This window comes from Aphanomyces invadans (assembly GCF_000520115.1).
Source record: "Aphanomyces invadans strain NJM9701 unplaced genomic scaffold supercont1.9, whole genome shotgun sequence".
Taxonomy (NCBI): domain Eukaryota; phylum Oomycota; class Saprolegniomycetes; order Saprolegniales; family Verrucalvaceae; genus Aphanomyces; species Aphanomyces invadans.
In genome coordinates, this window is record NW_008580154.1 from 656,328 (window position 1) to 679,640 (window position 23,313).

The window sequence follows — 23,313 nt, forward strand, 5'->3', positions numbered from 1 at the left end:
GTACTCGTGAACGATTGGTTTTCCAGCCCACAAAGTTTCAAGCCAATTCGAGATGAGATGACTGACATATGGAACTGCCTGCAATATTTGGGGGACATAGGTAGAATCATGTGCTTGGACGTTGATATTATTGTCATCGATTGGTCAAAAATAATCTTAATTTCCTGACGAGTGGACGTCCACTATAGTATTACTATTCCAGGAGTATGGTCGAGTTCCATGGTGGAAGGATTTCCGTCTTCCCTGTACTAGTATTTCGCACTCGCTGGGTGCACTGGATGCATACAAACTTGAAATAATCGAGCTCTCGAGTATTTATGAAGTTCGCAGCACCAACGGCAATGCGTGACAAAGGTTCCTGGCAGTACGGGGCCCATAAAAGGAACTTGCGTCCACCACCACAGCATGGACTTCTCGCGCGACCCCCCCGCCAAAGACAAATAAATGGCTAAGTTATCCGATGGCGATCTTTGCACTGGCGACAACATATCCGGACATCCGATCGAAATGGGTCCAAAAGAGCCATAAACCGCACAACTCTCAACTTAATGCCTATATGTCATCCGACCATCTGAACCCATTTGAAATAGACCGAATTAACGTCATTTCCTGTGGCGACCCAGCCCATCACAATTGAACGAAATGACCGAGGGCGTGGATCACGGGCTTGTCCGGCGCTTCGTCGATGACGACCCGACGTCGAACGAGTCACTTCTGCAGGCCACAAGTAGGAAGCTGCATGGCGAATGGATTACCCGTTGCACGTTCTCCTGACGTTGGTGTCTGTATAGAAGACGAGGCATCCCATCATACGGTCAGCATACAACTTTCCTCATCGTCGTCCGACCCCCCCAAATCCGCCGAGAAACCCCACGGAAAACCGGCCCCGCTCCTCTGGTGTGACGGCATCCGGGGTGTTGCGTCCCAAATCGTGTTTACGTTTCACTTGATCTACTGGTTCATTGTCGCAGAAGAGTACGCCAACACAACTTGGTACCGCACCCTGCGTGCCGGCAATGCGTCCGTCGAGATGTTCCTCATATTGTCAGGATTTGTCTTGACCGTTCGCTTCTTTGAACGAATGCAAATCATCGAGCGTGCTATCGCCGTGCAAGATTCGACCACTGTGCGCAACTTGTTTGTGGAAGCGTACCAGTCCATGGCGTCGACCGGTCTGCGCCGCATCCCGCGCCTCCTCGGCCCCGTTGCCATTGGCGCTGTTCTATCGATCTTCATTTCGTGGTATCGAAGCCAACCCGTGGATCTCTTCGAGCTTGCTGTCTCCGTCGTCAAAACGCTGTTCATAATATTCCCCAAGTTCAATTCAACGCTGTGGACGCTTCGAGTTGAGTTGGAAGGGTCCCTCTTCACGATGGCGTTTTGCATGATTCTGTCCAAGCTGCGGTACGCGCACCGCGTCGCATTGTGTTTGGTTGCGATTCCAATTTTCCACAACCAGTACGGCGACTGGACGGGTGAGAAGAGCCATTACTTTGGATGCTTCGTCCTTGGAATCCTCATGGCAAACATCATTACCAAGCAAAAGCACGAACTCGAGCATGGCCCATTGCCCACGCGCCTCGAAGCCGCGCCAGTTTTCCCACGCACGGTCCCCAGTACTCTCGGAGCGTCCCTCGAGACGTTGGGGTTGTCCTTGTGCTACCTCATCTACCACGCATGGCATGTCGTCCACAGCACGTGGCGATCGGTGCGCCACTGCGTCCAGCGCCTACCGCCTCTGCTTGCGCACGTCATGACCAACTCGGCCAACACGGTCGTGTTTCTCTTTGGCTCGTGGTTGTTCATCTATCGGCCAGAGTACGCGTCCGACTATGGCGCGATCGATACCATCGTGCACGCAGTATTTGAAAAGGAACACGCCCGCATGCTCCATCGCGTCGGCGCGGTGCTTATCCTGTACACTGTGTGCTGGTCGACATGGCTCCAGCGCATCTTCCAGAGCCGCGTGTGCCGGTACTGGGGCCGCATCTCGTTTTTGCTCTACGTTGTGCACTGGCCCGTCGTACTGTTTGTCGGCGATTTCGTCAAGCCATGGGTGAAAGGCCTTGGATGGCTAGAAGAATCGGCCAAGCGATTTTGCACCGTCGTGACTTATGTCGTGGCGACTGTAATTGCCCATGTCACGACGATATACCTCGACGAGCCGTACGTCAAGTGGCTTGGCGCCCTCGAAAAGCGACTCGACATGAAAGTCCCTCGCGCCGCACCCCACCAACACCCCGACGACTTGTCGCGCTGCGCATAACGCGCCCATCCAACGAGAACGATACCTCCCAATGTGTACAGAGTGCCGGTGTCCTGTATAATACATGGCTGTTGTTCAACAACGACCTCAGCCTTCTACACTCCCCGCTCGTGCAACATCCAGCCGTCGTCTTGCCTCCGTTCGGCCAATGTGCTCGCTCACCGTCGCTCCTTCGTTTCTTGGACCTCGGACATGTTGCCAGCCAAGGCTGCCGGTCTCCCTACGGTCCCGACTATAGTTGTCGCCGGCCTCGTGCTACAAGCAAGACATGAAAGTGAAATATACTATTCAACTTGATCCTATCTAATTAGTCGTGGAGACTGGAGGAACCCCTCACGGGGCATGCCTTTCGTCGGCGCCGGCGGGTTGCGGTACGTTGTCTGCATCCTCGGCCTCTACTACGTCCTGGACGCTTCCAGCGACGTCCTGCTCGACCTTGCTGACCTCTTTGTCGTTGTTCAGGTCGTTTTGTACTTGCCCGATCACATCGTTCTGTTCTTGATCGATCGTGGCGGCGTCGACGTGTTGGTTGGGATCGACTTGGCCTTTGAACACCCATCGCCGCCGCCGCACGCACCGCCCGACCATCTTGTTGAGCCTGCGATGCATCCCCGTGGGTTTCTTCCACCGAGTCGATGCCACGTCGACCTTTCTAAAGTCGCTAAACTTGGTCGCGTACTCCCAGTGCTTTGTGTCGGCCTCTCCCAGCGTTGTATCGACTGCCCATTCGTCCAGAGAGAGATGGTGGCCATGGTTCTGGAACCCGCCTTCCCGCATGTCGCGTGTAGCAAACGGGCACGGGTCCGTCAACCCGAACGGCGCACTCCACCCCACAAACACTTGGTACCTGCGCGATGCTCCACGGTGAGCCCGGGCATGCCCATCACCGCACAGACTCAACGACGCGCGCACGTACCGCTGGTACTCATACACATGGCCGTCCTTCTTGCGCGCGTCCCAGAACGCGATCTCTTCCTTGGACGCGGCTCGAGGACTGAGCACACGGACGACAGCCCGCTTGAGCGGCGCCAGCACGACCCCACGCATCGGGTTGAAGTGGCGGTTTTCACTCGGTTGTATCGAAAACGCAAACCCGCGGTGCTTGGGCTGCTGCAGCTCGAGCCACGGCGCATCTAGCACGCTCCCATGAGACCGCCATGGTACACAACGGGGTGCATGACGTGTTTACCAGGAAGCGCGTGCAGTTCGGACGTCAAGTAATGGCTGAAGTCGACTCGGAACGGCTTGTAGTTGCGAGGGTGCAGCGGTGGGCTCCACTCCGTGTTTGTCGTGAGCTTGTACCGCTCCGACTCTTGGAGGATGTGGTAGTATTCGGGCCGCCACTCGCGCTTCCACGCCTTGTAGACAAAGTCGCGGACGAGCGCGAGAACCACGCACAGGAACAGGAGCATCCAAAACTCGGGGAGCGTAAACAAGTGCGGAAAAACGTGGTCCGAGCTGTCGCTCGGGAACGAGTTGCTCAGGATAATCGCGCTGAAAAACCAAAACGGCACAGTCACCCACATGGCAAAGTGCATGCCTACCAACAAACGCAAGTTTGGATCGATCGATGGGTCGGATGAGACGTACCACCGTTCCAGCTCATTGCATTCAGTGCGAGCTTTGTCCATCCGACCACAATGAGCGCCGTGTAGCACAGCCCGCCGCAGTCGTACATGGTGAAGGCATATCCCGTCGACGAGATCGGGCCCAGCAAGTACACAGGAACGAGCGCGCATACAACCTAGCCCCACGGTCGTCAGGGTGCGCGGCTCGACATTCTCGACCAACGAAACGTACCCCTTCGTAGAGTGCTTCAAAGACCCACTCGGCCATGATCTTGACGCTGAGCAAGTCGCCTTGTGGTCCGATGTGGTACAGCCCGGGGTGGTCCTGCGCGACCTTCGCGCTCGTTTCTTGCTCCATGATGGCCACGATCATGATGGGCAAGAACGTCCAGAAGACGTTGTACCCGTTCAACCAGTTGTAGTTCATGAAGACCGTGCCTACGCACAGCTTCCGGTGAAAGCTCCGCAGCGACGAAAGACGACGGTGTGCACGAGGAAGCATGTCGTACCGCTGCCACACGCGGACAAGCTGAGCACGTAGAGCGCGAACCAACAGAGGATGTTCTTGTACACAACGTACAGAACGAGCTTGGACATGCGGCGGTAGTTCCAGTGGCCATGGACGAGAAGCAGGCGCTGGAGAAACGCAAACTGGGCGATGGCGAAGTCGGATGCGTTTACGGCTTGCATGCCCTCGTGGCCCGAGATCCCAACCCCGACGTGCGCTTCCTGGATCATGCTCACGTCGTTCGCGCCGTCGCCAATGCTCAGCGTGCGGCAGTTCTTCACGTTGTTCTTGACCAGCGCGACAATCTACCGTCCACCAGCCAACGCAAGTCAGCCAGTCGCCACTCACATCTATCGAGAACACAGGTCTCCACGGCGACGTCCGTGCGTCCCCCGGCCGTCGTGCCAATGCACTCAAGAAGACCGGGCCACGCACCTCGGCTTTCTGCTTGGGCGACACGCGGCAGCAAATGACCGCGGCGCATTGCTGCGCGAGCTCGAGGAAGAGAAACTTGAGCAACGGGTAATGGTACACCATGGTGAGTACGGGGCCGTCGATCACGAGCGCCTGGCTCGGCAACGCATCCATCGATTTCGAGTTGCGCTGCTTGAACAAGGACGTCCGCGTGCGATGGGCCTTGTCCAGCATGAGCGACTTGAGCGTTTCCGGGTTGCTCTTGCACAGATCCATGTTGAGCACGAGCCGATCCATGTCGTTCGTGATGAGCTGGCACGCAAACGCGATGTTGATCGCAGTCTCTTCCTTGTCACCCGTCAGGACCTACGGACACTCTCGCCCGTCATGCGAGAACAACCAAGCATCGGCACACGACCGTCATGAAACGTACCCACACTTTAATGCCAGCCTGCATCACGCTCGAGATCGCGAGTGGAACCCCCGTCTGGAGGCGGTCTTCGACTGCCGTCGCCCCGAGCAACTCCAACTCGCACTCCATCTCGTCTTCGAGCCGTTCGACGACCATCAAGTCCGACTAGAGGATGCGTATTATCAGCAAAGCCGAGCGTCGTCTCGATTGCCCAAGGGGGGCGTGTGGGGAAGCGATGTGATGACGGCAGTAGTACCTTGTACGTCGGCGCCGACTCGTCCAAGTTGGACAGCGCCTGCCTGTATTGCGCCGACCAGTCCAGGTACCAGTCCGGGCTAATTTCCCGCTGCGCCAGCACGAGCGTTCGGAGTCCTTCCTCGGCGTACAGCTCCATGTGTTGAACAGTTTTCGTCTTCAAGTACGTGTCGCCTTTGTCGCGAAGCCGTGGAAACACAATCTAGAGCATCGCATTGAGCGATTCCTTTCACACTCTCGCAAGAAGCACGCGAACCGTCCACCCTATCGACACACATCCACCACCACGATATCGTACCGAATCCGCGCCCTTTGTCAGCACCAAAATCCGGCCGTCCGGGGACCGCACAACAACCGACATGCGCTTGCGCGTCGACGTAAACTCAATCAACTCGAGCATTTGAAACTCGACGGGCCCCTTCTCGACAACGTTTACGACTGCCCGCCCGTTGGCCCGTTCGCAAAAGGTATACCCAAAGAAAGCCGCGCCCGCGACCAGCGCGAGCTCGTCGGGCGAACTGGCCGAAAAGTTGGTCGTGTTGGTCGAGTCGTCGCGCTCGAGGACGACGGAATGACATACGCTCAAGTGCGTCAAGAACGCGTCGATGGCGGCCGTGTGGCTTTGGTCCTGCGACCCGCGATCTTTGGCAAAGTCGCCGTGGGGATCGAAAAACTCGACGTGGGGGGGATGGGGCGTCGCGGGGACCGACAACGTCGTGGCCAAGTCCGTGACAGATTCCATTCGGCCCGTGCGGACGGCGGTCGCGCGGCCAATGTCGGTGCATCCGCGGCCATAGCTGCGGCCGTTGATGCTCATTTTGCGAAAGTTCATCTCGTTCGCGGTCAGCGTTCCAGTCTTGTCGCTAAAGATGTGCGTGATTTGCCCGAGCTCGTCGTTCAGGTCGGCATTGCGGACGGCAGCGGGGGTGTCGGACGGCGCATAGTACATGCCTAGACAGGCATCGACCGTCAGCACACGCATGGCAGTCGCCGCCCACAACGGCACAAGTCGCACCGAGATCGCGATTCATGAAGTACGCCTGGTAGCTCTTGACGATTGCGATCGACACGTACAGCGTGATCGGGACAAAGGACGAGATGAGGACCCAGTAGTACCCAAACGCAATGCAAATGCCCATGGCATCGCCACGAAACGCATTCAACCCGTCGCGAATGCTCGCGTCGTTCAGGGCGAGGTACGTCGGCGACGGCGTCCACCCAACCGCCACGTGGTCCCATACCGCGCCGACGACACAAAGCAAGACCATGATCACGAGGAGAATCACGTTCCCGCGATTGATGATTTCGATCGCTTTGCTCAGCTTGGTCGGTGTCTTGTGTGATGCTTGCATGATCTTGGTGTCCGATCCTACGTGCCATCATCACCCATCGCGCGCAGCGATGCCCCGCCGGCGGGACTCACAACACGCGGGCGACGGGATTACCTGTGTTGAGGACGAGCCCGTACACGAACGGCGTGTTTCGGATGACGCATCCCCGAAGGACGACGTTTTTCAAGTCGATGGGGATCATCGTCGCTGCGTCCGCCGACTCGAAGCGCCCCATGAAATTGTTCACGTCGTGGTTGGGGTGCTCGCATGCGACGCGGCCGGGCAGGTGGCCGATCGCAGCGGGGTCCTGGAGTTGGGCAAACGTACACGGCAGCGCCTGGCGGATCTTTAAGTTGGTTTCGCCGTCGAGCGATTTGGTTTCGATAAAGCACATGCCGACGGGAGCCGACGGGTCCGCTTCGTGCACCTGCACACGTCACCACGGCGTAGTGTCGCAAGAGTCAACCAAGCCACACGTACTGCCAGCAGCAAGATGTCGGCCGGCACGGCCTCGTACTTTTTGATCTGGAGCACGTCGCCCACTACAATGTCCTTCCACGCCGTCGTGCGAAAACGTGTTGGCACGGTCGAGTCGAACACTCGCGCTTCTCGAGCGTTCATGACGGCATCGGCCACGTGGCGATGGTAGTCTTCCACACCAGTGAATATGGCGTCCACAAACAGCACGACGCCAAGAACTAGCCTACGCAACGAGTGAGCGACAACTCGCATCCAACGATGCTGCGCCAACGAGCGGAGATGGCACCGCAACGGACCACGAGTACGGCAGCCCAAACGTGGACGTGATGGCTGGGATGACTTGGCCGACCCCGACAAGCAAAAAGTAAAAGTTGGAGACCTGAACAACCCGATCAGAGACACAGGTGACCATCGTGGAACTGGCGCACATCGGGTCAAGGGGTGGCGCACGGACCTGGGTGAATCGCTCGTAGCAGAACGCAGGCACGAACGTCCAAATGTTGTATTTCGCCGTGATGACTTGGTTCCCGGGAAACACTTTGTTCTTGTCGGGCTTGTTGAGGTATACGATGCGAAGGGTGGATGCGGGGAGCTCCAGCGACGACACGTGCCGGTCCAGCGCCACGACGACGGGCTTGACCGGCGACGAAGATGATCCTTCCTTCGCCATCGAACCACCGCTCGAGCAACGCGAGATGACAAGCAATGGGGGCGTCGTGTATTTCGAGAGCGGCGGCGGCGGTTTTGTAACGGAGGTCGTTCCGAAATTGGATTGCAACATCGCGACCATGAAACCACCGCCAGGACCAGAACACGTCAACGATCGCATGTCTCGTCCACATACTCGTTGGCGACGATGGGAGTGTCCATGCCTGTCTGCCATCCATCGCGTCCCCCTCCATCGGACGCACGATGGAGTTGGAGTCTATGCACGATGGAGTTGGGGTCTGTGCGCTTCCCGCAGCCATGAAACATCCACGCGGGTTTTCCGCTGCCCGCAACGGTGGATGCACCCTCTCGGTGGCCCCCATGTCTAGAGCTCTCTTTTGTCGGGTTGTGAAGCGGCCTGTGTCGACTGGGATGTGTTGGTGCCTAGCTATGTCGTGTGTTGTGGGCAGTGGCATCAACACAGACAGGAAGGACCGCGCGCGATGGCGATGTCGACGTGTTTACGTTGTGTAGAACGAATACCGAGACGGCCACCCTGGCTTATCAAAGCACGCAAACACGACGACAGTCGTCGCGGCGGCAAGATACCAAAACTGCCTTCGACAGTCCGCGAGCATGATGCGCTGGACGCGAAGGCGATCGACAGTCGCATTGGTAGAGTCGGCGACGGTGCTGTGCCGTTTTTGCATCTTGTACGCAAAAATTTCTCGCGACAAAAAAGACCCCGCCACTCGTGCGCCAAACATGAAAATGCACCGCAGCCACATGTTGACCAAACTGGCCATTGGTGTCTGCCACGAAAGAACGGCGGCGTGAGCACGTCATGGGGAGGCAGGTTGTTGACGTCCTACCTCTTTCGTTTCAATCCACGCGAGCCACGTGACGAGCGACGGGACTAAAATCAGCGCGCTCGTGTCGGCCATGTGATCTTGTTCCGCCAGCTTCATCAAAAAGTACAATTGCTGCAGCTCCATCGTCGCGTCGCGCGAGGATGAGTGGAGTAGAGGTGGGGCGTTCGCATTGGACGGGTCAATTACGTTTTCGTACGCGAGGCAGCGACGGTGCTTCTTCATCTACGAGTTGTCCGACGAGGTGGTCAACAAAAACCGCATGCATGGCCTTACCGAATCGTTTGGGACGTCGCCGTCGGCATGAAAGAGAGACATCGATGTGGCCGAGTTCGAATGCTGGCGGGGCGGCTGAATTGCTCGAAAACACACGGCCACAGACGACCCCACACACATCTAGACATGAAAACCAGCGTTCGTTGAGGAACAAGGAACGTGCGCACGCAGGAGAGAGGCATGTCCGTTGGAGACGTACTGACGCGAGCTGGGTCGTCGGGTGCAGCCAACAGGCCACAGTCAACGTCTCGACGGTGTCCGTGTAAATGCCCGTGTTGGCAAACACGACGTGGAGGTTGCTCAAAGCGAGCATGGCGAAGTAGACCAAGTCGATGGGGCTGTCGCTTCCGACCAAGAGGTACCAAAACACGTAAAAGTAGAGCTGACCCACGTACAACAGGGACGGATGGGTGTAAGGTGGGGCGAACCCCTGGAGCACTTTGGTCATGAGGTAGAAGTAGAGTTGCATGAGACCGAGATAGAGGCACGAGATGGCGAGTTTAGCGACGGGCGTCGGGTGATGGTCCACAAGAGAAAACAGCGCAAGACTCAGATGGCCGACAAATACCGGGACGTGGGTGAGGACAGTCGTAAAGAGCACCACCAAGTTGAAGTCGCCCCCCTGTAAACACACTGATCGATCCATCCATCGATCGAGAACGATGGTGTACCTGCGTCGTGTCGCGAGTGTGCACGACGAGCCACACGATGAGCAGCGGCGACAAAAAGTACGCCACACCCCAGTACACGTCGACAGCATTGGCGCGAGCCGAATGTTTCATTGGGAAGTAGGCGCACACGGTCAACAGCAGCACAATCCCGAGCGCAATGCCGCATGGAAGGACCATCTTGCCTGCCATGCCTACATGTGGATCGAATCCTACAGCTGGTTCATCAACGTTAGCTTGGGGCGAGTCCATGAGCGAGGGCGACGAGTGGCCTAAGCACCACGAAGTTGACAAACCATGCTTTTCCTTGCACGTACCGGAAGGCGACGCTGGCAACGACTGAAGCGCGGCCGCGTCGTCGTGAACTTCGGAAGTGTCGAGACGAACGCGGGGCTGCAGCGAAAAGAAGAACGGGACTCCGATGAACCCGACAATGCCCAAGAGGAGATTTCCCATGAGCCAGCTCAGTTTGCTCGGCCCCATGTGGCTGTGATGGTGATTATGGGATTTGCCACCGGTCCACACAAACAGCTCAATGGCACTTGTGAACGCACTGCACAGAAATAGGACCTTCCAAAATATCGCTATCATGCGCGGATGGGCGTTCGGAAATCGATACATGACAAAGAAAGGCGTTGCCAGCACAATCAACATGCAGTAGAACCACACCGGGCCTGCACTGAGGGTATACCCAACAACCCCGCCGAGACGACCCAGCGCACTCACGCCCACCACAGCCATGAGCGTGAGCAGCGGGAAAGTGCATCGCCACGCAAAAAAATACCATTCGTGGTGATTCTTGAGCTGCAGCGATCGGTCTTGCCTCCAGTTGTGCAGACACGTGTACGGGTAAATGAAGCACGACCACGCCCATAACAGACATGCATGGATGAAGGAGGCGCCTATGGCGACGCATGTGAGCGCGCGCTGGATGCACCGGCAGCACCCCAGCATGGGACGTTGGATGATCCACCGTTGTACCGCTGTTGCCTCAACGAAAGCATGCGATTGGTCCATTCGGTGTCCGGATAATTCGATTATACAATATTCGACAGTTCGTGAAATATCTTTTACCGTTGACTGTGAATACATCAACATTCCAGCTCGAATTATTGGAATTCAAAATTATTTTGAACTCTCCAAATTTTGCCAATTTGACATGACAAAATCGGGATGTCAAAATTGCTGAATTGTCGTCGGGTCGAAATTGTGGGGACTTAGCGAAATTTACACGACAGCAAAATCAACCGAGAGGCCCTCACGAGATGTATGGGGCGCGGATGGGGTACTCCACGGTGCAGAATGCTGCAGTGACCTGCACAACCTTGTCTTTTCGAAGCGGTACCCAAGGCACTGGGTGTGTCTCTACGGCAAACTCCAGTGATCGTCGCCACCGATCGAACGGCTGGTGGGCTTTTCGTCGGAGGCGGATCGTAACATGCCATGACACACGAGTTGAGCAATCGATGCAACGAGCACAGGCACGATGGCAATCGAGTTGCGCATTACCCGATCAAGTCCAACGTTTTTACTTAACGACGACGACGTCGACTGTCGAATCGGCGGCGGGCTGGACAAGCGGAGTCACTTCGTTCGCCATGTCCGCTTGCGCCTCTTTGTCGTTCACGTATCGGTAGAGCCAATACATGAACGGGATGTTGACAAGCGGCATGATGTTGCTCATGTAGATGATTGTGTCGACAGAGAAGGTAAGCACGAGGAAGATATTGATGATGGATGTCGTGATCATGATGCCGCCCATCAAGACAGTGACGAAGCGTGACGTGTCGCGCACAATGGGTTTTTCGTAGTGCAAATCGAGCTCTTCCGACGTTTTGACCGACATCGTTCGTCGGAACTGATAGAACAAGTCTTCCTCGAGCCAGTGCACGGACAGGATCATGAACACACCGATGGGTGCCGCCGAGCCTACTTGAAACACAAGCAGCGTCTTTGGATCCGTCGCGAAAATCGTGATCGCCACTGTCACGAGGACTCCGACGACTTGGATGACGGAAATCGCGTCTTGCTGCTTGAGACACACGAACGTCACCAACGTTTTGAGCATAGGGATCACGCCCGAAAGGAACACTGCAACGATTTCACTCGTGTACTGCTTGGCCAGATTGTAGATCGCCACCGGGAGCGCGATGTTAAACAGCATGACTGGCGCTTGATGCTTGACCAACGTCAGCGCCTTGCTGTAAAACGAAGGTTCCAGCGCCGCCTTGGCGTTAGATGGCGTCTGTGTGGCCTCGGTAGCAGTGGATGGCTTCTCCATTGCGCTGGGGGGAGTGCCGATGAAAGTTGCTATGGCACCACGTGGTCGTCTCGATGGCACACATGCCGTGTCCCGTTTACGTTTGGCTGGCGGATGGTACACCTACATTCTTTAGGTCACCATCACTCTGTGTGCATCCGTCAAAATACCTTAAATAGCTCCTACAATCAGTAATACAATACCTACATTCGAACCATCATTCTGTAACATGTACGTGAGCTTTCGGTCTCCATGGGCATCGCGCTACTCCATGCGGCCCCCGTCGACTGTCGAGCAAGAAGCGGGTGTCAGAGCAGTGGGCTTAGATGGTGGTTGTGTACGCAAAGATTGATTTACTGAGCGGATCGTGCTGCTCCGGTTGCATTATTTGGTCGATGGTACAGGTGGTGACGCGCCATAGCCGCTGGACTTGCCCATGGCTTCAACGGTCGTGCCTTTGTTCAGCTGATAGTCTGCCGAACCAGTCCAAAGCATCGTGCCACCGTACTTGGTGTAGCCATCCGATGCATACCGTTGCAACTGGGGCAGAGATGGCGACGCACCAAACGCACACGCACCTTCGTCACCAGGCTTGCCGACGCACCCCCCCAAGACAAGTTTCGATGGCGGCACGGCTGCAGTCCAAACTGTCGGAATCGTCACGTTGAGCAATGTGTCGTAGGCCGACTAGAGAAATCGCCATGAGCTGCCGTCGTGACATAGTTCCGTCCAACGGACGCACCCCTCGTTCGACATTATACATCATCAAGTTGACTTGATCGACGACTTCGCCGATCGTCGGGTTGTAGCATCGCTGGTAGTCACCGTTGGGATCATTGCAATTCGAGTCCACGGAGGTCGGGAACTCGTCCCACGTGAGTCCAAACCGTGGCTCGTTCGGTTTGCGGTCGAGGTCGTCGAGGGCCTTGCGAATCGCGAGCAGGTACGACACAACGTGGGAGCTGGCATTGCTTTTCCAATTGCCGCCAGCCAGGATGTTTCCGCTTTCGTCGTCGATATCGATCCCGTCAAAGCCAAATCTGTCCCAAAATCCCTGTCATGTCAGCATCGTGCAACAACTCGATCGATTCGTCGACATCTACGCACTTCTTCACCAACGCTGCTGCTGTTTGACCAAACGTTGCAATCTTTTCGGGCGTGTTCAACGCGACAAAGTTTGCGCGTTCCGTGGCGCCGCCAATGCTGGCATACTGCTGCACGCATTTTCTATCGATGGGGTGACGATATCGATCGAAACATGGAGGCGGTCCTGGCCAGGACGGACGTACTTCTTCATGGCGTTCACGCAGTCCAAGAGCGTGGCGTCGTTGCCTTGGAATGTCTGCGCGACCGCGCCTGTTTTGTTGTTGATTACCGCAAAGCCCCAGTATACGTGCGTGACGTATTGGAACGCCGCCGTCTTCATAAACTGGCGAGACAAGGTTGACGTGAGCAGTGGTGACTCACGGACCAGTCTACCTCGCGGCAGCCATCAGTGTGGCTTTGCCAGAAGATGGAGAACGTCTTGTTGGGCTCGGGGCATGCTTGACACTTGTTCTGGTCGTCCAGGAACATTCGCCGCGAATCGCACACGACCGTCACGTTGGCCTCGGTGGCATTTGGCTTGGTCGAGTTGGCCGAGATGTTTGCAGCAGTCGTGTTTGGAGGGTCGCCCGTGCTTGGCGCAAACAGCCCCGTCTTGGTGAAGTACGTGGCGATCACGACGCCCGCGGCCACAACAACAGCTACGCCATGCAGATCATGACCCAGGCGATCGAACCCGTTGAATGGACGTGTACCAGATAGAATTAAGGGCCACCAGTGGCAGCCGCGTTTTACCATGCTTGGCTGGTCGATGGCGTGCCGAAGGAAACTCGAATGGTGCATGACATCAAATGTTGGGACATCTTGTTTTGCAGAGGCGCGGCGCCACGGTAAAAGCTCGTCGTGGCAAATGACCGATTCGGACCTCGCTTCGTCCAGATGATTTCCACCGAGTTGTTCGACCGGCTCGCGGAGGTGCATGCCTCCTTTCGACTGTATGCACCACCGCAAAGCGCGAGCTGCGCAAACCACAACGGAACACACTGCTTGGAATGGTACGACTGGTCCTTGTGCGAGGCTGCTGCCACCGTTGTGCGCCGACGACTACCATGTCATGCGAATATTGCCATCGAGTTCTGGTGGATCTCGTGCGCTGCATTTGCCCACCATCCACGTAATTTGAGGTCGATTAGAGGAAGGCATGTTGTGATTTATAAGTCCGAATTGCATGTGGCTGGGGTCATCCATGGACGTCGTCGTGCGCATGTCAAAGTGGGCAAAGTCGCTTCGGCTGCCCGAACAACGAGCCGCCACGGGCGGCACACAAGCATGCTTTCCCCCTTGGAATGCGGCCCGCAACGCTTCGTCAAGCTTGACCGATCGGTTGCTGTGACGAAAGGTCTTCATTTTGCACGACAGAAATGTCCACGGGGAGTGTGATGGCATCGCGGCGCTCGTTCACGTAGCTCTTTCTGCTCAATCCTTCTTTCTATACCCGTCGCCGTTCAATGCAAAGGGGGGGTCGCGTTGTCTCGAAACGATGTCATCGATGGTACCTTTGCGATCGACACAAACACTTCAGGAAGAATCGCGTCGTGTTGGGGATGGCCCGAAAGCGAGATCGCGTCGAAGAACATGCGCTGGACATGTGAATGGGGCGTCGAGTAGACCTGCACGCGACCCCCCCTCAGTCCTTCCACGGCCCACGCATCCTCGAGAGCAGCACCTTTTGAACCAAACTGTTAAACTCGGCAAAGCACAGCACGCCGTTCTTGTCAATGTCGGCCGCGTGAAATGCCTACGCAAACGTTCATCGTGCTGTCCTTGACGAACGCATTGCAACACCTGCACCAAGTGGTTGTGAATGGCAAGCTCGACCGCCTCAAATGCATCGACGCAGATCGCGAGGGCATCATCTCGATCGACATACGTCAGGCTTGCCATGCTAAACCCTACGTCCGTTCGAGTCAAGTAACGTCGTCGTCACAACAGTCGTCGGTACCGATGTCATGGTGAGTCGCTGCTGGGGGCAGCTTGGACAGCTTTCCTTCAATTGCCTTGTACGTTGCATCTACGGCCATGTTGCGCGCGACTCCATGGCGTGCCCGTCGGGGGAGGGTACCGGGGTTGTGGTGAACGATCTCGAGCATGCACCCGGGCTCATACTTTTGGATCAAATCGACTGCCTACGTTCCAAGGGTCCATGAGAGTCATCGGTCGGGTCCGGAGGGCTGCATACGTGTCGAACGAGGTGGGGAAGGAACCACACTGGAATGACTGCTTCATGCTAGACGAGTTTGTCAGGTGCCATCGTCGCCCCCGAACGATACTCGATGGATGCCGAGGCCAACGAGGAGCCCAGCATAAAAATCCAACGCGTCGAGGCTCAGCGGCGTAGTGTGTCTCAAGTGGCACACCCGAGCGCACAGGCGAATCTGCCGAAGAGCCACAGTCCCAACGACATCCGACCAGGACGGGACCCTCGTACCTCTGGGTCGTGCTTCCAGAACTTTTTCACGGATGCGATAAAGTTCACCAAGTACATTTCCGCCACATGCCGGAGGCCGTATTTGAGAGCAAAGAAACGGTAGAGGAATTCCCCCACGGGCGATCGAAGCTCGTCTATCGCGCGCGCAGCATACACCTTTTGTCGGTGCTTTAAGATCGAATCGAAAGGACGTCTTGGGTCCTCGGACGCTACCTCGTGCAGAAGGAGCTTGAGCTGGGCGACGCACATGATTTTTGGTTTGTGGGGCTGGGTCTTTCCAACGATTTTGAATTCCTTGGCGACGATGGATGGCACGTCGTTCAGTCCAGGAACTGGTGGTGGTGCCGTTGCCGCTTTGGGCGTGCGATGCAGCGGTCGCTTTTTGCTTGATGGAAGCGACTCTGCGGGGGTATCCAACCGTGCCGTGGTCGGAAATTTGCCAACTGCAGGATCTGCCACGGCGCGCGCACTGGCCTCCACCTCAGCACTTGGCTCGACCGTGTACGATTGAGGTGGAAGGGGGGCATCAAGCATTCGATCGGCGGAACGGGAAGGGGAGTCCGATACCATGTCGGCTTGGGATTCTTCGTCTGCGGCGGGACAGGATGTCGTGATGGCGTCTTGGAGCTTGGCGAGCTTGGCCAGCGCTTGCAAGTACGTTGGCTGCTTTTGCAGCGTCGAATCCGTCTACGTTACCCAAGTGGGGCGACGCACGAAGATGGACTGCCAATGTACCGACCTGGGTCGATGCCGTCGTGCGAGTCTGCTTGGCTTTGGCCACGGCAAAGTTAAAGTCTTCGAGTTTCGAGTTGATGGATGCGATGCTGTCCATCAATTCTTTAGTCGAGTCTGCAACGCGTGGACTGGGCGAGTAGTATTGATGGACTCCCTGCGGCGCAGTCGAAGGGGTCAGGGCATCCACGACATCCCACCAGCTCGTACCAGGCGAGCCTCGTGGGCCTTGGTCAGCATCGGCGCAGTCGCGACGCTCATGCCAAACGAAATATTCTGCATCAGGACGGACGTTTGCTGATGCACGTGGCGCAAGTCGTCCTTGGCATCGCTGAGCTCCCACGTCAATCGAGCGCGCTCTTCCTAGCCATTCAAAACAGAACTATCTTGACGGCGCGCGAATGGCCGACTAGGTCAACGTACACTGAGGCTGAGCTTCCACCAGTCGAGCGACAAATCGCGCACAAGGCGAGTCACTTCCCACACAATCGCTTTCATTTCTTCTTCGAGCTCGTCGATAGGGACATCATTTGGCACGCCGTCGAGCTCTTGCCACTCGCGCTTCTACTCACAAACATGGCACGATGTTATGACATGCGACGGAATGGATCGTTCCGGGGTCGCTCGAACCTGGAGTTTGCGGCGAAACAAGTCCTTCGACAGGTGCATGAGCGCAACGATCCGCGCCATCCGCATCCGCTTCCCCGCGAGTTTACCCCTCGCCATCCGTTGGATTTGAATGGCCGCCAGCGTCATCGACTCGGGCACGACGGAATACCTACCACACCATGCACGATGTCCATGAGATGCTCGATCGACACCCATCCCACCGTTTTTGCAACGTTTGCTCGAGCTGCGCTGTGATCCGAAGCCGCATGCGCGTGTCAATGTCTTTTTGCCGCGCGGCGTCGGCGCTCAACACGGTCGCAAAGATCGATTCCCGAAGCCTCTGCCAAATCGCTGAATCCTCCGACCCGCCATGCGCTTGTCGTACCTGCATCGAAATGAGCTCGAGCCGCAGTGCTTTGACCTGCGCAAACACATTCACCCGTCAACATCCTCCGAATTTCCATCGATCGATACACGTTCCTTAGCCGACAAGATCTTTCCCACTTGCTGGACTTGGTCGATGTGAGCAAACGTCAGTACAGCCTCACTATGCCGTCGAGTCTGGCGCACGCATGAGTCCTCCAACGACGCACTCGACGAGTTCGTGCGCCCGACGCTCGCCGATGGGCATATTTCGTCGGGTGGCGTGAATGAAGGTGCTGCCACGGAGGATTTGATGCCACGAGGGGTTATTTTGGCGATGGAACTGGCCGTGCGCCTGCTCATTCTCGATCAAGAAGTGCGGTGGGTTCCCCCACTTCGGGATCGTACTGGAGACGATTAAGCGGCGCACGTTGGCTGTTGTGGCGGTCGCGTTTGGATGGTCGAGTGAACGCTCGGGTGTCGTCGTTGTTTGTGGCGACCACCGCATCATGTACTTCTTTGGCAAATGTAAGCAGCCCTAGCCTCTTCGACCGCTCCACGTCGTTGTGCAGTGGGTCCACGTGGACGGTCCATATTTGCCTGAGGACTTGCGCCAGCTGCCAACCACACAAGGCCCATGTGACATCGTTTTGCCGACGCAAGTAAGGTGCCCTACCCCTGCTGTTGACGGCTGCTGTTCCAATTGCGCTGCCACTTGAAAGAAAATGTCTTGGAAGTATGTGTGGCTGGGCTTCCCGTCGCACTGATTCGGACTCATCGTGTGGGCGGTCAAAGACGCCATGAGCTTGGCCGCGACGAGCCGCATGGGGTGTTTGACCAGCGGCGAATCTCCGCCTGATGGCACCCGCTTGGAATTCACCAACAAGCACGACGTTGGTCTCGACTTGGTGGCCCCACTGTGTTTAGATCTGTCGTGAATTAACCGAGAGTTCAGATCCGATTGTCGCTCCTCCTTTTGCAGCACGAGGACGCCGGTGGAGTCATCCGCTGGCGCGTCTTGAGTGGGCGGCATGAAGACTTTGGTCGCTGTGATCGATGTGGTCGCAACTCGCAAAGGGGACGGCTCTTGGTCCACAAAATCTTGGACTTGTCGCTTGGTTGTCAGGACCGAGGGCAGCGCGATGAGGTCGGGTGTGGATGCCGACACGCCACTACTAGTGTGCTACGCAGACTGCATTGAATGCACCCAGCAGGGAGCAACGACGGAGCATTACCATGTCGCGCAGGGCGGTCAAGTACGGCTCTTGAGCCACGGCCTGGCGAACGAGTGCGGCGGACGCTGGGTGGGACGAGTCTGGCCCGAGCAGTATCACGCGGGAGTGGCCTCCTGTGGTCAACATCGGCGTGCGAAATGGAGCGGACGATGGCCGTGACATGCCAGCACCCGCCGCCACAAGTACCGTCGACGCGGCACCAAATCTGCCCGTTACGAACCGGTTACATCGGTTACACCACTCGAAAAGAAAGGCCAGTCGTTGTTAAGTACAGCTCGAACGAAGACAGGGGAAGCTAGATTGAGTCTCTAAGGGGTTTGCTTCTTGGATGCAGCGCCTTTTCCCGCCGGTTTATTCGCGTACGTCTTGATGAACGGCTGGTTCTTCTGGGCTTGCGCGACAGCGGCTTGGAAGGGCGAGGGGAACTTGGACACGCTGGCAGTCATCAACGGCGGAGGGGCAACCTGCCCGCAGCCATGAAATACGAATGGTCAGGAACACGTACTGGGGACGGGATGCCCAACGCAGCTTTGAGCCCAGGGATCTTGAGCACGAGCGTTTGCGTCAACGTAAAGATGTTGGAAGTGACCCAGTACAGCAAAATGCCCTACGCAACACACACACACATGCGTTGGAGGAAATGGATCGCTGGACGAACCGCACCGATTCAAAATTTATCGCGACGGGAATCATGATTAACGCGACCGCCCGCATCCCCATCTTGGCCTTGTCGATGTACTCGGGAGGCATGCCTTCGCCGCCGGCCTACACGTCCCGTCAGACACGTGCCACAGCCATGGGGCGGCGGCAGCACGAACCTCGAGAGAAGCCACCATGAGCGCCGACGAAATCACAGGCAATGCGTAGGTCGGGTCGGGGGCAGCCAAGTTCTCAAACCAGAACGCGCCATCAGTGGCGTAGCCAGGAATGTACTTGGAGATATCTTGAAGGCCCCAGAAAAAGCCAAGGAAAATCGGCAGCTACGGCCAACTTAAGATGCCGCTGTTCGGCTACGTGCACACCTGCGAAATCGGCATAAGGAACGACATGAACGGGCGGACCTTGTGCTCCTTGAAGAGGGCCTACAAGTTGCAATGAGCGTGCAATGACGTCGCAATGAAAAGACCTGCGCCCGTGCTCGGAATTCTGTCATCTTGGCCGGGTCGTACGCATCTGGCGAGTTTTTGATTTCGTTCTGTAGCTTCTCCAGCTTGGGTTGCAGAATTCCCATGCGAGCCGAGTTTTTCATCTGGCGGGAGCGACAATGCCGAGATGGTTGAGGCAACGTCGCATACCAAGTACCAAAGGCGTACCGACATGATCGAGATGGGGAAGAACGCCGACCGGACGATTACCGTCGTGGCGATGATCGTGGCCCACCAAGGCAAACCCGACATAGCATGGACAACGTCCATCGTGCGGATGGCCATCTCCGCCAACGAGTAACCTGCACATGAACCAAGAAAACAAAAGTGAACTCGTGTTCTGGTTTGAGAGAAGGGTCGACGTACGTACCCATATCAACCGTGACGGGGGCGACAGCAGTTTGGAATGCGTCCACCGCATTGTGTGCCGCAACGGCGTCCACATTATGCTGAATCGCGGTCAAGTTGTCGACCGCCGACAAGTCCGTGGCTTCATCCTTGTTGGCAATGGGGGTATGAGAGAACGCACGATAAGCACCTGGTGCACGCGTTGTCCTGCACATAATTGGGATTCGCTCTATGAGATGGTCTGTATATTGTGCAAGAGTCCTCACTTCGTCACGCGGAGGAACTGACCGACGGTCGCCGCGCGCGCGCCGCGAGCTTGAATGAGTGTCGCCACACGCAGCATTGGCCAAATGAAGCAGACGGACCAATACTCGTTTCCACCGGATAAGCATGCTTCCTAGCCAATCAGGGACCTTAATTTAACCGGATTGAATTTAACTGCATCGAGTTGCTCCATGGCGGTGGAGACGTTGCTAGAACAGTATGCAGTTGCTGTAGCCGTTGCTCAGAACCTTCCGCCGCTCCACTTCGCCGCGACAGGACTGTCGATGTGAGTGATGCTATGCTAGACATCTTTGCCGTTCCCACAACGGAATCAGCGTCGTACAACTGCGTACGGTGGTGCCCGCCTGCGATACATCGGTCCCTAACGTTCGTGAGTGCTGTGGCACAGCCCGAGAGTTCCGCCACCATTCGTTCCACCTACACAAGATCAAGGTGCTGGTCCGCTGCAACTTGAATGACGTCGTTTTGCATGCAATATTTGATCTGTAGTAGAAGCAAGCCACTCTCTCACCTTCCCGCCTCTTGCTCGGGTGCGGCAACAAAAATCCCCATCGAGGCACCCTTCTCAAAAATTTTGTACAAGGGAGCTCGAGCCTTATCACGCCCTTTCCAAGGACCTCCCGACATGGTCTACTACATTTTTTTCTCATGAGGCCAAAACTCCAACAGGCATCCTTTTTAGTGGGAAGCGCGTGCTGGCAAGCATGACGATGTCACGCCAATTCGCCTCCGGCGGCAATTCAAGCCACCACTTCAGCCCCCTCACAATGGTGGGCAGTGAACAGGGCTTGGCCGACCTCAAGGGCCGACCACCAGCTCCCTCAGAGCACCAACGACCGCGAACCAGCCGCCGCCCCAGACTCACACACCCCAAGTAGAATATTTCTATGGCTTCAACCTCTCACGTCTCGCGGGGTGAACAACGCAGATCACGCTCTGCCAGGGAACTAGCAAGTATGATCTACCCACTTAAATGTATACATGCATCCAACGCATGCGAACGAATCTACTCGGCCAGGTCCTTCAGAGGTGTGTTTTGAGCATGGTAGTTGAGGTTGTTGTCGATCTTGTCGATTGTCGAGAGCTGTTCCAACGTCAAGCCTTTGGTCTCAGGGACGCAGAACGAAAAGAGTAGGCCGAGGAAGCAACACCCCGAAAAAATGTACAAGACCCCGCTGAAGCCAAAGCTCGACTTGGCCACGACCGCGAACGCCTGCGCCGCCAAAATCGCCCCCGCTTTGCCGGACGCCGCCGAGATTCCGTGGCCCGTCGACCGGACCTGGGTCGGGAACACCTCGGCCGGGATCACAAACGTCGTCGTGTTCGGGCCAAAGTTGAAGAAGAACTGCGCGAACGAGTACATCACGACAAAGACAGTCCGGTGGCTGGTTTTGAGGTCGTCCAGCCAGATCGCCATGGCAAGGAAGAGTAGAGTGAGCATGACAAACCCCATGTACTGGATTGGCTTGCGGCCCCACCGCTCAATGAAATAGACCGTGAACCAGTACCCCGGCACAGTCCCGCACATGTTGATGATAGCCGTCCCGACCGCGCGGTTCCACAGGTCGTCAAATGTCTTTTGCTTGCCCTTGGTCTTTGGCGCGCCATACCCGATCGCGTCCAAGATCACGGGGGTATTGAGCGACGTGCCGTAGTACCCAATGTCGAGGAAGAACCAGCACGCGGCGCACCCGATGAGGACCTTGAGGTTGACCCACTTGGAAAAGTGGGAGCGGAACGCGTCCGAGAACGACTTGGTCGTGCGAGTCGCATCGACAGGGACCGGCTCGTCAAAGGTGGGGCCGCCCAAGAATTGCGTCGCGTTACGCACGCCGGCTTCTTGGTCGCCGAGCACGTCGGCCGTGAACCGAGGGGTCTCTGGGATGCGAAGGCGCCAGTACACCGCTGCCAGTGCCGGCACCGCGCCGAATCCAGCCAGGAGGCGCCACACATACCCGATGTGGTTCGGGTCCTCGACAATCGACGTCTGGAAGAACGACAGCAAGATGATTGCCATGACAGCCCCCGTGATAATGCCAAACCCTTGCATGGCAAACACGATCGAGATAAACTGGCCGCGGCGGTCGCTCGACGCAAACTCGGACGTGATCACGGCCGACACGGGGTAATCCCCCCCGACCCCGATCCCCAAGATGAAGCGCCACACCGCCAGCATGATGAGCACGTTGTCCGCGTTGCCGTCCACAGGCCACACGGCGACTGCACACAGCAACGCGCCCCCAATTAAGATCATCAGCTCGACGCCGTACACCTTTTTGCGGCCGAGGATTCACCCAAGATCGCAAACGCGACTTGGCCGACCATGTTGCCCCACGGCGCCGCCGCCTTGACCCACCCGTCCGCGAGCGACGAGGGCAGGCTTCCTTGGTGATAGTACTCCCACGCAATCATGGGCACGATGAGGCCGATCACAAAGTTATCGTACGAGTCGACGAAGAAGCCGGAACCTGCCACGAGCATGGCGCGGACGTGCGCGGACGAAAACTTGGCATTGTCCAAATCTTTGAACGCCACCGACCGACTCGTCATGGTTGGTGGGTGCTGATCAACGTGTAAATTCTTGAATGGGAGACGATTGTGCTGGGCTCGGTCAGTCGGGGGGAAGGCACATCAGAGCCGCAGGAGCGTGTACTTTGTGCACGTAGATTCGATTGGCATGGCGATGGAATCTCGGGTAGAAGAATCCGTTTTCACTCAAGTTCCATCTCCCGAATTACATATACATCGGAATCTACATATACATCGGAATCTCGACTCGTTGGCGTGGCTGGGCGATCCAGAGCGGAATCACAAACTTACAAGTCCTATACCAGGGCCGATCTACTGACGTGAAGTTCTACTGTACCTCTGTCCCAGAATGACCTATGCATTTCACAAAAATGTAGTATTGATTAAGCTCAATTTTTCGAACTTTGACACAAAAATTGAACCAAAGTAGTCAAAATGATATGACGATTCGTACTCAACAGCAAACCCACTAAAAGCATCGCAGCGGCCACGACTTTGATTTAGGAAATTTCAGCCAATCATACACTCTTGCATACGTCAATAATAGTCAATCATTTCACCATATGTTTCTACATCATCG

At 56.5% G+C, this 23,313-nt stretch overlaps 8 protein-coding genes across 10 annotated transcripts; 1 reads left to right on the plus strand and 7 right to left on the minus strand.

Annotated features, from left to right (window-relative positions):
• The first annotated feature begins 615 nt into the window (after nucleotides 1-615).
• Nucleotides 616-2,568, plus strand: H310_05364. 2 transcript variants are annotated; one of them, XM_008870060.1, is made up of 2 exons: nucleotides 616-727; nucleotides 792-2,568. In XM_008870060.1, exons 1-2 carry the CDS (start codon nucleotides 643-645, stop codon nucleotides 2,264-2,266), a joined length of 1,560 nt encoding a protein of 519 aa, XP_008868282.1. In that variant the 5' UTR covers nucleotides 616-642; the 3' UTR covers nucleotides 2,267-2,568. The 2 variants fall into 2 exon arrangements, with proteins under 2 accessions (XP_008868282.1, XP_008868283.1); XM_008870061.1 differs by having other exon boundaries at nucleotides 795-2,568.
• H310_05365 (hypothetical protein) lies at nucleotides 2,523-7,954 on the minus strand. Its single transcript, XM_008870062.1, has 15 exons — nucleotides 7,689-7,954; nucleotides 7,531-7,613; nucleotides 7,235-7,457; nucleotides 6,869-7,181; nucleotides 6,439-6,792; nucleotides 5,722-6,374; nucleotides 5,425-5,625; nucleotides 5,190-5,333; nucleotides 4,778-5,122; nucleotides 4,344-4,647; nucleotides 4,067-4,272; nucleotides 3,857-4,010; nucleotides 3,456-3,806; nucleotides 3,183-3,399; nucleotides 2,523-3,113 (listed from the first exon to the last, which is right to left on the minus strand). Exons 1-15 carry the CDS (start codon nucleotides 7,902-7,904, stop codon nucleotides 2,600-2,602), a joined length of 4,278 nt encoding a protein of 1,425 aa, XP_008868284.1. The 5' UTR covers nucleotides 7,905-7,954; the 3' UTR covers nucleotides 2,523-2,599.
• Nucleotides 7,955-8,369: 415 nt separating this feature from the next.
• Nucleotides 8,370-10,679, minus strand: H310_05366. Of its 2 annotated transcripts, none has more exons than XM_008870063.1 (6): nucleotides 10,013-10,679; nucleotides 9,699-9,967; nucleotides 9,227-9,649; nucleotides 9,028-9,147; nucleotides 8,755-8,976; nucleotides 8,370-8,694 (listed from the first exon to the last, which is right to left on the minus strand). In XM_008870063.1, the coding sequence occupies exons 1-6, from the start codon at nucleotides 10,647-10,649 to the stop codon at nucleotides 8,404-8,406; spliced, it is 1,962 nt and encodes a 653-aa protein (XP_008868285.1). In that variant the 5' UTR covers nucleotides 10,650-10,679; the 3' UTR covers nucleotides 8,370-8,403. The 2 variants fall into 2 exon arrangements, with proteins under 2 accessions (XP_008868285.1, XP_008868286.1); XM_008870064.1 differs by having other exon boundaries at nucleotides 9,227-9,660.
• Nucleotides 10,680-11,105: 426 nt separating this feature from the next.
• On the minus strand, nucleotides 11,106-12,014 carry H310_05367 (hypothetical protein). Its single transcript, XM_008870065.1, has one exon. It carries the CDS (start codon nucleotides 11,974-11,976, stop codon nucleotides 11,224-11,226), a length of 753 nt encoding a protein of 250 aa, XP_008868287.1. The 5' UTR covers nucleotides 11,977-12,014; the 3' UTR covers nucleotides 11,106-11,223.
• A 262-nt stretch (nucleotides 12,015-12,276) lies between these two features.
• On the minus strand, nucleotides 12,277-13,980 carry H310_05368 (hypothetical protein; the record flags this gene model as incomplete). The annotated part of the gene is made up of 6 exons (XM_008870066.1): nucleotides 12,277-12,642; nucleotides 12,698-12,995; nucleotides 13,063-13,182; nucleotides 13,245-13,384; nucleotides 13,435-13,700; nucleotides 13,755-13,980. The coding sequence occupies 6 exons, from the start codon at nucleotides 13,978-13,980 to the stop codon at nucleotides 12,340-12,342; spliced, it is 1,353 nt and encodes a 450-aa protein (XP_008868288.1). The 3' UTR covers nucleotides 12,277-12,339.
• A 203-nt stretch (nucleotides 13,981-14,183) lies between these two features.
• H310_05369 (hypothetical protein) lies at nucleotides 14,184-18,552 on the minus strand (the record flags this gene model as incomplete). The annotated part of the gene is made up of 20 exons (XM_008870067.1): nucleotides 14,184-14,488; nucleotides 14,556-14,669; nucleotides 14,726-14,797; nucleotides 14,845-14,951; nucleotides 15,002-15,070; nucleotides 15,122-15,185; nucleotides 15,239-15,286; nucleotides 15,330-15,434; nucleotides 15,488-15,643; nucleotides 15,701-16,174; nucleotides 16,227-16,376; nucleotides 16,430-16,582; nucleotides 16,643-16,783; nucleotides 16,850-16,997; nucleotides 17,050-17,168; nucleotides 17,214-17,249; nucleotides 17,303-17,546; nucleotides 17,600-17,808; nucleotides 17,868-18,374; nucleotides 18,427-18,552. 20 exons carry the CDS (start codon nucleotides 18,550-18,552, stop codon nucleotides 14,366-14,368), a joined length of 3,165 nt encoding a protein of 1,054 aa, XP_008868289.1. The 3' UTR covers nucleotides 14,184-14,365.
• A 115-nt stretch (nucleotides 18,553-18,667) lies between these two features.
• On the minus strand, nucleotides 18,668-20,262 carry H310_05370 (hypothetical protein; the record flags this gene model as incomplete). Its single annotated transcript, XM_008870068.1, has 9 exons — nucleotides 18,668-18,890; nucleotides 18,932-19,033; nucleotides 19,090-19,191; nucleotides 19,245-19,406; nucleotides 19,449-19,508; nucleotides 19,553-19,675; nucleotides 19,740-19,873; nucleotides 19,942-20,126; nucleotides 20,186-20,262. 9 exons carry the CDS (start codon nucleotides 20,260-20,262, stop codon nucleotides 18,735-18,737), a joined length of 1,101 nt encoding a protein of 366 aa, XP_008868290.1. The 3' UTR covers nucleotides 18,668-18,734.
• Nucleotides 20,263-21,210: 948 nt separating this feature from the next.
• Nucleotides 21,211-22,754, minus strand: H310_05371 (hypothetical protein; the record flags this gene model as incomplete). Its single annotated transcript, XM_008870069.1, has 2 exons — nucleotides 21,211-22,424; nucleotides 22,475-22,754. The coding sequence occupies 2 exons, from the start codon at nucleotides 22,752-22,754 to the stop codon at nucleotides 21,211-21,213; spliced, it is 1,494 nt and encodes a 497-aa protein (XP_008868291.1).
• Between the last annotated feature and the right edge of the window lie 559 nt (nucleotides 22,755-23,313).

What these genes read in the sequence shown, in the direction of transcription:
- H310_05367 (XM_008870065.1), bottom strand. Translation starts at nt 11,976, where the DNA reads ATGGAGAAGCCATCCACTGCTACCGAGGCCACACAGACGCCATCTAAC.
- H310_05364 (XM_008870060.1), top strand. Translation starts at nt 643, where the DNA reads ATGACCGAGGGCGTGGATCACGGGCTTGTCCGGCGCTTCGTCGATGAC. An exon ending in GTCACTTCTGCAGGCCACAA is followed by an intron (nt 728 to 791) that starts GTAGGAAGCTGC and finishes GTGTCTGTATAG; the next exon opens with AAGACGAGGCATCCCATCAT.
- H310_05366 (XM_008870063.1), bottom strand. Translation starts at nt 10,649, where the DNA reads ATGCTGGGGTGCTGCCGGTGCATCCAGCGCGCGCTCACATGCGTCGCC. An exon ending in GCGACGTCCCAAACGATTCG is followed by an intron (nt 8,977 to 9,027) that starts GTAAGGCCATGC and finishes GACAACTCGTAG; the next exon opens with ATGAAGAAGCACCGTCGCTG. An exon ending in CGTGGATTGAAACGAAAGAG is followed by an intron (nt 8,695 to 8,754) that starts GTAGGACGTCAA and finishes CTTTCGTGGCAG; the next exon opens with ACACCAATGGCCAGTTTGGT.
- H310_05365 (XM_008870062.1), bottom strand. Translation starts at nt 7,904, where the DNA reads ATGGCGAAGGAAGGATCATCTTCGTCGCCGGTCAAGCCCGTCGTCGTG. An exon ending in CCGACATCTTGCTGCTGGCA is followed by an intron (nt 7,182 to 7,234) that starts GTACGTGTGGCT and finishes TGACGTGTGCAG; the next exon opens with GTGCACGAAGCGGACCCGTC. An exon ending in AGTCGGCGCCGACGTACAAG is followed by an intron (nt 5,334 to 5,424) that starts GTACTACTGCCG and finishes CGCATCCTCTAG; the next exon opens with TCGGACTTGATGGTCGTCGA.